The sequence below is a fragment of the Anoplophora glabripennis genome, unplaced genomic scaffold, assembly GCF_000390285.2.
Source record: "Anoplophora glabripennis isolate ALB-LARVAE unplaced genomic scaffold, Agla_2.0 scaffold80, whole genome shotgun sequence".
NCBI classification, from domain to species: Eukaryota; Metazoa; Arthropoda; class Insecta; order Coleoptera; family Cerambycidae; genus Anoplophora; species Anoplophora glabripennis.
The window spans coordinates 1,424,077-1,434,495 of record NW_019416401.1 but is presented as its reverse complement, the minus strand read 5'-3'; the positions used below and the strand labels follow the sequence as shown (position 1 = coordinate 1,434,495).

Genomic DNA, 10,419 nt, shown 5'->3' with positions numbered 1-10,419 from the left:
ATGCCGGTTCAAATTAACCTTAAAATGTTTTCTAATATTTTCGTCTGATGATAATTATAATAATTTTTCGATAAATGACTTTTATTCGGTTGGGGAATAAGTAAGGTACGTTTTCTTTTTTCAGATGTAAGATATTTTATTATTACCTCTACAATTATCAATCGTTATTTATGACTAGGCTTAGTGGGGCGCGGAGTTTAACAGGACCGGAGTCAGCTTACGAATGAAAATGTTAATACGTTTACAGAAAATATGTCACAACATACCCAGCACTATTACCAAAAAGCAAGGCTAAGTAGAGGATAAAATACCTAAATAAATTTAAATGACGCCACTTACCCGATAAACCCTAGTGTTGAAACAAGGCTTCCGTGGCATATTGGAAGGAGTTAAAACATATTACTACGTGCTTTTCTAAGCTTTCTTTAGTGAAACTGCGACGTTTATCACTTAATATTAACTTGTGTAGGGAAAAATTACCATTCAACGTCTATTGTTGACAACGGACAGTATGAGAAATTGTTGAGGCATGAACTATACAAGGTGTTAACGAAATAAGTACTCAAATTTGGAGAGTATGTAAAACATATCGAAATATGATGAAAACATTACTAGAGTTATTGCCAGTGGCGACCCCTAAGGGAGATACAGCCCGTCGAAGGGGTTACTCAAGAAACAGTTTTTATTTTATAACCAGAACGGTTTAACATTAGGTAAATCACGAAATTTTGGAATTGTATGACTATTGATATGCTTAATTCAACGTTGCAAGGGAGTTTTGTCCGCAGAGTGGTTGGTGCCTACAATATCATCACCTATTAATTAATAATTTGTCTTTGGAGTTGCTTTTTACGTTGGTGATTTTAATTACTGATGTGTTTTCGAGCGGCTTATTTTTCACCCACTATCCCACTTATTTAAAGACTGAGACCTAGCTGATAAGGTTACACTGTAAGGCCTTAAATAATGCAGGAGCCCTAGAAACGCCACAAAGAAACGGCTGATAAGACAAAGATGATCTGCAATGTGAAGGTTATAATTATAAATAATATTACACTTATCAACTGTTAGATTACGAAAGTGTTAATTAAAATCTTTGCTTGTGTTACATCCCACGAAATAATATAGGATCAAGATGGCAAGTAAGCGAGATCTTTTTGTCACATCTACCTAATCTACAATTTAATGGATCTTATATAACAATGGTGACCGCGTTTATTTATTTACAAACAAAAGAAGCTACGCAGAGAATTCAACAAACATACTGTCATATAAAGTATCCTAAGCCTGTTTCCAAAATCCTTCTGCGACGGGAGAGATTCCCGTCATTCACAAAACAATTTTTATTAAGGAAAGTCCTGTAATACCCAGATTAGTGGTAATTAGTACTTAGCGAGGATAAAACGGTAGAAAAGGAGCTTGTGAGTAGAATAAAATAAAGCATGCAGGTTTATAGGCTTTATATTTAGACACGTCCTTTTTTTCGATGTCACACAGAGTTTTGTTTGTTTTGTTTGACCTAAACAGTCAGTGTGTGTCTTTGCCCACTGTCGTGACGTCACACGAGTAGTTGTTTCCCGTCGAGGCATCCTATATCGTTTCGGCTTGCATATCTAATCGTTATTGAACCTCCAGATATGACTCGGTGTCTAGTCAGGCATTCCAAAAGTGATTCTGTAGGCTTCGTCCTCTCGTATCAGGTAACTATTTGCTCAGGCGGTCGGCCGGCGCTAAGTGTTATAATTAATGGATTTTTCAGCTGGCGTAGTGTGATTTTAATATTGTTCAATTGTTCGGTTGTTTGCTTATCATGTGACGGACTTTTATATTAATTGTGAAACTAGGATGGCAATTGTCAGTTCGAATTTCGTCATGTTATTTATGTGATCACTCCTGTTGCTGAAGGTGGACAGTGAGGTGACTGTTGTGACGACGGAAGCGATTCTATGCACACGAAATGGGTGTAAGTATGAAAAAAATTGATGTTTAGGTTGCAGATTTATCACTAACTTTTCTAAAAGGGTTTAATTCAGTTGTTATTAATTTAGTGTTGAATTATCTCCATAATAATTGACGCAGAAATGTTTCCCAACCTTTATTATTCCGATTTCATTAACGAATGATCCAATATTAATAAAAAACATGTAAAGCGGGTTCCAAATGGTAGAAATATTAAATTTGTATGAAAAATTCGAGTCTGTTGTTTTCAATTATTTGTGCTCTTAGAATTTCAAACAGGAGTTTATTCTTTAAGAAATCCAAAGGCTGCAAAACCCCTCTTAATGCTAATGAAGATGAGCTTTAGAAAGGGAGTAAGTGGGAACGAAAATACAATCAATAACCAGCCAAGAAATGATTAAATGAGCGATTAGACAAATTGTTATAAATAGGGTACTTTCACTCCTTATCCAGGACTTAGGACAAATTTTATAGGATCTTTAAAATGTAATGTAATTTTTTATAGATTTCTGGATGTTCTTCAAATTTTAACCACGAATCTTTTCGCGAATGTATTTTATGAAAACATAATTACATACTAAATTAAACTAGATGCTACAAAGTTTACTCCGTCAATTGTACTGACTAGAAAAATACTAATTTTCATACTACCAATCCACAAGTACTTTTTAAGTCAAAAACGGAAAAACATTTTTCATATGGATTATTTAATTACTTTTAAGACTTTATGTCTCTAAGCAAAATCTCATAGTTGCAGCATTGATGGTAACAAAATTACATTAAAAACAAAAGTATCACTACTTCTTGCTTCTTCTACAAAGTGATTTAGATAAAACTCCTCTATAACTTGATACGGATTGAAATTTTTTGATTATGTAAAAGCTTCTTGATAAAGCTTCTTGACGGCGACAATTTAAATTTCAAGAGGAATTTTTCCAAAGCAGAAACTTTGCAAAGTAGTTTTTCCGCAATTATGTCATATATGTATTTAAGTTTTGAAATATCAATAATTTTTTAGATATCGCACCTAAGTGCGATACTAGAAAAGCTGAAAATCAGTTGCAAGAAACATTTTCAGGTTGATTTAACAAATTAAAATCATAAACTAATCAATTCCCCAAAGAAAAAACGAAAATTAAAAAATTGACGATTACAAACTATGTTCGAGAACACCTCCGTTTGCAGCAATACGCATTTTTAAGCTATGTGCTTACATTTTATTGATTAAAAAATATTTTCTACTAGCTCAATGTATACCGTTTCTTTAACAGAAAAAGTCACAAGAAAAAATCAAGTGGTCTCAGATCTGGTGACCGCGCTGGCCACCTAAGCGGTTCGTTTGTTCCCATTTATCTTCTCGGATACATTTTCTTGTAAGAAATTTTTAACTTTGCCGTTGCAGGCAGGCGCATCATCATGTTACTATCACATGTAGTAGAACTTTTTCTAATAAATTAGGAATGTCATTTTACAAAATAAAATAATGTATACAACTCTGGTGCGTCTAAAAGAAGAGGATATTTCCTTTTAAAATACCATACAAAATTCATAATTCATGTTTTCCTCCATCTTAACAAGATCTTTATTATGGTTTATCACTCCAAGAAAATTTGTTTAAAATACCATTTTTATGCAAAACTGAGAATTGTGAGAAAAAATCTAATTTCGGAACTTCAGGATGTAAATAATACACGATATGGCTTTGTATGGATGAAAACTATTCCTAGAAGAGGTTCTCTGACAGGACGAAAACTACCACTATACCAGTTTCCTATGCAACATTTCTTATTGAAGTTTGGGGATTACCTTCTACATGCTGTGAAACTTCAGCTGTACGATCAAGATCGTGTCTACTGGGTTTATCCGAACCCATTATTTTTTTTTCACATCAAAACTTTCATATCGGAGGAGTCAAGTTTTCAAAAGTCTTGCGATCTGAATGTCGTTGTTTGAGTAACGCGTAGCTCTAACATTTTGTCTACACTCGCCATAAATTATGATCACGTCATACCTTTCCTCACTAGTGTATTGAACCACTTTAATGACATGCTTATAAATTCAACGGTTGTACATTGCATATACTAACACTGCCAACATCTTCCACAGTTTTTTTTTCCTGTGGTTAGGTTCTCTTCAAGTCCTATAGCACCACGACCTTATCAGGCTTATTGTATGTCCCACTGTTCAAACTTATTCAGCAAGTAGTTTTGTCCTTTTAATAAAGTCCAAAGCGTTTGCCCAAGAACGTCATTCTACTACGTGTAAATCCTGGGCCCAGGATATGCAGAGAAGTTTCATCCGCTAAGTTAGATCCTCGACAGATCGGACTGTCTACAATCCTTAGCTTATACAGAAGTTTCCTAAAGTGACAGTCCCTTTATATGTAAGTCTGTTACTTTCCTGAGCCGAATTTTGGGTCTTTACCCAGTATTTCCAATGTCCTGGACCAGTTCCTTTGTCCAGTCCCCCTGAGCGCATTGAGAGATGTTCCACAAAAGGGCTTTGCACAGTTTTCTCTCCTTTTCATTTTCAATATTGATTCTTTCCATACTCTTCTCTGTTCGCAGGCCTGATGTCTGCCCAAAATCGATAAACATGTATTTCCCTCCGTGCAAAAATTTGATCTGTTGTACTTCTTCCTTATCTAAACCTGCTCTGGCATTCTCCTATAATGAACTCTATGTTTTCTCTTAATTGTTTTGATGCATATTGTTAGTATTTTGTGAAAGTGGCTTTCAGGAGAGCGACGTCTTTATAATTTTGCCATTGAATCCTATCTCCTTTCTTATGAACAGAACATCCGCTCCTCTACAAGTTGTTTCGATGAAAAATGATCTAAATACGTAGGTACCGAAGTATTTCCCGTTCTTAAAGCCCTCCAAATATTAAATCCTCGATATCTGGATCCGCAAAGGGTTTTCCGTGAACCCACTCAGGGAAAGTAACTAATCTCGGGTGAAACTTTAAACCCCTATCGTTCGGGAAAAGCCAAGGGAGTTCCAAATGGAAAATTTTCTTTATTAAGCCGGATTAATCCGTGTTTTATTTATTATCTACTCCCAGTTGGAGATGTTTTCGTACGTTTTGAGGTTGTTGCCAGACCACTCTTGGCATAACGTAAATACAAAGTCCAATACAGAACTGTTACGAAAAAAATTGACAATCATTGCCTCAACGCATCCGTAAACAATGATTTGCACTTCGTAAAGTTCAAAATCCTAGACTAGGTTGAGTCCCTCATATGGAAATATTTACAAATCATTTAAAATAGCGAGTCATAACTTTTCATGATATAAATAGAAGTAAACGGGTAGTTTTAGAAGGCCGGAAGTATTTTGGAGATATGTTTGGTCTTAACCGGTTAAATTACCATTAAAAGAACTGTAAAACTGAAATTTTTTTTATATTCAATTACATCAATATTGTGTATATCTCAAATTAGATAAATGATGCCTTAGTAATTTTCTGCCTCTGTTTCTGTTCATCACTGACTTGACTTTCCTGCTGCTCTTAAACTTTTTTTGCGTCCACGGTATCTCCAAAATGAATAAATTGAAGATGTTAAAATATGTTGTTACCTGTTACCGCATTAAACAACGTAATCCAAAGACCAGTGTGGTTTTTATAAATCTGATATTGATATTGATATTTAGCATCTAATCTTTTTAACATTTTTAAAACTGACAAAACATAAGAACAATAATAATTTCTTATCTCCAAATTTAACTTGAAAAGCTAGTCCAAAGGGCCAAAGGAAAATCATACTACTACACTACACCAAAAAAAAAAATAAAATAAAAAAATAAATTGTAACTGTATTCCTTAAAAGCCGTTTCTTAATGAGGAGAAAGACAACTCTATCGAAACTTTCTAAATACTCCTCACTGATGTACAAATGAAAACCAACGATAACACGGATCGCGACTCATTAAACTTATCCCGGCGACGTAAAATAGAGACGAAATTAATAAACCTTTTTTTATTTGTAGGAAGCGCCGCAAAAACTTTAATAAGGAAAAAGTTACTCGATATAAGAACAAAATAAATATAAGAGTTCTTTCCCGCTAATAACTAGGGTGAATCAAAACCATTAAACTCGTACAATATTAATCTCGGCGGGAGTAGCGACATCGGCCAGAAGTTTATTGTAACATCTTTTGGTTTTCTCTTTTAAGTTTATGATAATTATGACAAGGCTTGTCGCCTTTGCTGTCTTCGCTTTGTTAATTAACTTAACTTAATTAATTAATTACTTACTAATAACTTAATTAATTTTTTAACTTATAGAGACAAAAACTTAGACACTCTGACAAAATATTTAAAGCTACATTACAACATGCAGTACTGTTCTGTTATATCAATGGAATTTGGTATTTTAATTAGAGAATTATCAATAAATATATAAAAAACCTTAAAATTTCCCATTACACTATTAATAATCCTTCCGATAAACTCTGACACTAATTTGTCTAAATTGAAATTATCAAATTTGGCAATATGTGATGATTTGGTATCCGTAAAAGCACTTTTCCAAACTTGTGTAATTTTGTTTTTAATAAAATAGATAAAATTATACGGGTTGTCAATAAATTAAGTTTTCACAATTTTAAGATAACATTATACAGCAACGTATGTAAACCAGCAGTTTCACTACGTTTCCGGCACATTCAACCGTTACAGAGCGTTCATAAATGTTTGCAAGCCACGTGCCTGTCGTGCTTAGGCAACCCAACAATGCACGATTGGTACTGTTAACGAAAATTTTCTAAATGTTGACGTCAGTATCGAAAATAAGAAACAGGTACAACCCATGAAAAGGTTTTCTTTCGTGTATTAGATAAATACAATAAATTAATGTCAGAATTGTGAATAGTGAGGAAATTGTGAGCGGGACATTACAAGGGAACAATAGACACAAAGAAGAATCAAAATTATTTTAATTGGGAAGAGGGCTAGAAACGACTCATCCCTAATAATTACAAACTATAGATAGGAACTACAACGTAACAGAAATTTTATTGTTTGATATGTTCAATTGACCCTAAAAAATGATAAAATCGCGGAGTGCTACCTTTTAAAGGGGTGCGTTTTTGAGAACGAAGTAAAAAGGTGGTATTTTCAGTTTTTTTGAGTTTTACTCGAAAACTATGCATTTTCTCACTATAGTTGTCAACAGAAAAGTTGTAGCAAATTGAATTTCCAATCGAAATGAGACCTTCTGAAGTCAAAAAAATTTATTTTTAACAAAAATATGCCCAAAAAACGAGTAAAAAAGAACGAAAAAACGCGTTTTTTTTTCTTTTTGGTTTTTGGCCCACAACTTTTTTCTGAGAGGGGTTAGGTACTATAGGCATTGCTTCACAGAAAAAGAAGTTAATGTTTTTTCCTTTAAAATAAGCGGTTTTAAAAGTACCTACGACTAATAGAAACCGAGATACATCGGATCAAAGTTGGCTACTTTCTGGATTTTTGGCCAATTTTTGCCCTTTTTTTTGACGATTTTTGTCTTATAACTTTTTTCGTTGTTTAAATAAATAAATAATAATATCCAATCACCTAGAAACTCATTTTAACTTTCACATTCACAAAAATAAATTTATTAGACACAATAATACCGAAAGTAATAAAAAATTTATAAAAATAAGAAAAAGTATCGTTGGTTAAATTGACATATCTCGGTTGATCTTAATTGTACAAACTTCTACCAGGCACCATTTTAAAGGTCTTGAAACCAGCTATCAATTGAACAAGGCATTACGTTCACCTAAATTAACTCATAAAAACGTTATAAGACGAAATCGTCAAAAAAGGGGCGAAAATTGGCCAAAAATCCAAAGAGTAGCCAATTTTGATCCAATGTATCTCGGTTTCTATTAGTCGTAGGTACTTCTATAAAGGCTTCTTTTAAAGAAAAAACCATTAACTTTTTTTTCTGTGAAGCAATGCCTATACCTAACTCCTCTCAGAAAAAAGTTGTGGGCCAAAAACCAAAAAGAAAAAAAACGCATTTTTTCGGGGTTTTTTTACTCGTTTTTTGGGTTTTGTTAAAAATTTATTTTTTTTTACTTCAGAAGGTCTCATTTCGATTGGAAATCCAATTTGCTACAATTTTTCTGTTGACAACTATAATGAAAAAATGCATAGTTTTCGAGTAAAACTCAAAAAACTGAAAATACCACCTTTTTACTTCGTTCTCAGAAACGCACCCCTTTAAAAGGTAGCACTCCGCGGTTTTATCATTTTTTAGGGCCAATTGAACATATCAAACAATAAAATTTCTGTTACGTTGTAGTTCCTTTGTACCCTCTTTTTTTTGACATAGTCAATAGCCTACCAATGCACACAGCAAATACAAATACCAGAGTACTTGGGAGGATCGGGTACTACGAAAATATGCAGCCAACTTCGTATTATTGAGATATATTATTATATATTAGCATGTAAATTTTAGAACTTTTAAATTATGTAAAAAAATTAAAAATATTTTTTGAAGTTTAACACCCTGTGTCTTTTTAACGAAACGTTCTAGATAAAAACTTTATAGGAAAGACTCCCCTTAAAATTCACCAAAGAATACGAGGTTTCATTTTTGGTCATCATTTGTGAATCACCCTGTATATCAAATTGTATAATACTTTCATAAATGCTTTACACCCTTGTCTTATAAGGAACATTTGTATTCACGGAAGTGCATCGTAGTAGTATGCTACTTATGCATATAACTAAATCATATCGAAACTTTTCCACGGAAATCACTTCGTGATCACAGATACTCTAAAATACGTAAAGGTTCTTTGCTAAAAAGAGCGGTGCATGCTGTGCCATGTACTCTATATCGATTAGTTGATACCCTCGAACGGCGTGCGGAGGCTTTGGCTCCACAATCTTCTCTTCAACAACTTTTTTCCTGCTTTTACTATTTTTTGTTCTAATTCTCAAGCACTCCATACCTTCTTTTGGTCACAAATTTTCCTTTCTACCGACTCTGTTCTTCATCCTACATGTTATAGATTAAAGCAATCAGCTGTGCGAGCGATCACGGGATAATGTAGGTATACCTTTATACATGATAAGGACTGCCAACTTACAAATAATAAACTCGTGCCCTGTTGCCAAGTTTCTGTAGCAACTTTTGGCATTTATTTATGCATATTGGGTAAAAAATAATAATTGAGAAATGGACATATATAATTTTAAGTATTTTAAACTCGATTTTATTCAATGTCTAGGTAGGTATATCTCTCGAATCGTCAAGAAGCCAAAGTGTATCACGCTAAATAGAGATTTATTTTAATGATTTACGTGAACTATTACCTTACAACAGCAATTGGGCATTGAAATTCCGACCCTGTCCCAAACGTGGCATTGCGGATAACATAAACAAGAAAAGACCCAAGTCGCGCTCTATTTTTTATGAAAAATCCTGGTCCTTTGTCCCTTTTAGATCCCTTTCCAGCCAAACAGTCGACCCGCGCGACCATAAGAAACCAAATGAGATGCAATTCCCAATTTCGACTCCCACGCCTAATCGCTCCTCGTAAATCCCAGTCCGATAAACTGATACCTGCCCGGCAAAAAGTTTGCCGATAGGTGTCCCCGCGCGACACCGGGTAATTCCCGAGTTTTTGCAGACGGATCGAGACGGGCAACTAATTTGGGGGGTCGTTAGCGAGCGTCGCGGGAGACTCGTGCGTCAAAAACTTTTCGGCAGGCCACGTGGGGTTTCCCGGATATCGCGAAGACGAGAAAGACGTTCGAAAAAAAAGTTTGATGACATAAATCCGACTTTAAGTAAATAATTCGCATAAACGAGGGTCACTGGTTTTTTTGTACAGGATGTTTGTAAATAAGTGCGAAATATTTTAGGGGGTGGTTGCCGAAATTATTTTGTGGAAAAAAGTTCATATAAACGTAGGTCGAAATATGCTTCGTTTCCGAGATACAGAGTCAAAGAGTTTTAAAGATATTGAAAATGAATGATTTTAGCTGTTTACTAGATGTTATCGGTGTATTTCAATGCTGGTCGGAGCTGTAGTCCGCAGAGTAGTTCTGTTGTTTCCCACATTTTCATTAATTGAAATACAGGGTGTCTCATAATTAGCTGCCAAGGCCGATTCTATGATCAAAACTAAGTAAAAAAGTTCATATGAACATGGGTACGGAAATGCTTCCTAAGGGCACAGGGACCCATTGAAGAGGGAGGAATGGAAATCATTTTTTTGCAATATCTCTCAATCGCGTTGTGATAAATGAATGAAATTTGGTATACACAGCTAAATTTTGATGAGCAATTTGATGGACTAATCCATTTATTTCCACAAGGTCCATTGGGGTGGGTACGGGGGGGCCCTTGGTACTTTGCGTGTGTAACTTTTTCATCTTTGACTTTTTAACAAATTGGACAGCAAATTCCGTTTTCCCGAACTGTTTTACGTTAAAAAGGTACTCTTGTTTCAAATC

General features: G+C 34.4%; 1 protein-coding gene across 2 annotated transcripts in view; it reads left to right on the top strand.

Moving 5' to 3' along the window:
• The first annotated feature begins 1,658 nt into the window (after nt 1-1,658).
• Nucleotides 1,659-10,419, top strand: part of LOC108917563 (diuretic hormone 44) — a 57,548-nt gene continuing 48,787 nt past the window's right edge. Inside the window, exons 1-2 of one of the 2 annotated variants that reach the window (XM_018724224.1) lie at nt 1,659-1,700; nt 1,760-1,963. In XM_018724224.1, coding sequence (XP_018579740.1) covers nt 1,958-1,963 — 6 coding nt within the window. In that variant the 5' untranslated portion in view covers nt 1,659-1,700; nt 1,760-1,957. Of the gene's footprint in view, nt 1,964-10,419 lie in introns of both variants that reach the window. The other variant, XM_023454429.1, reaches the window with a different exon arrangement.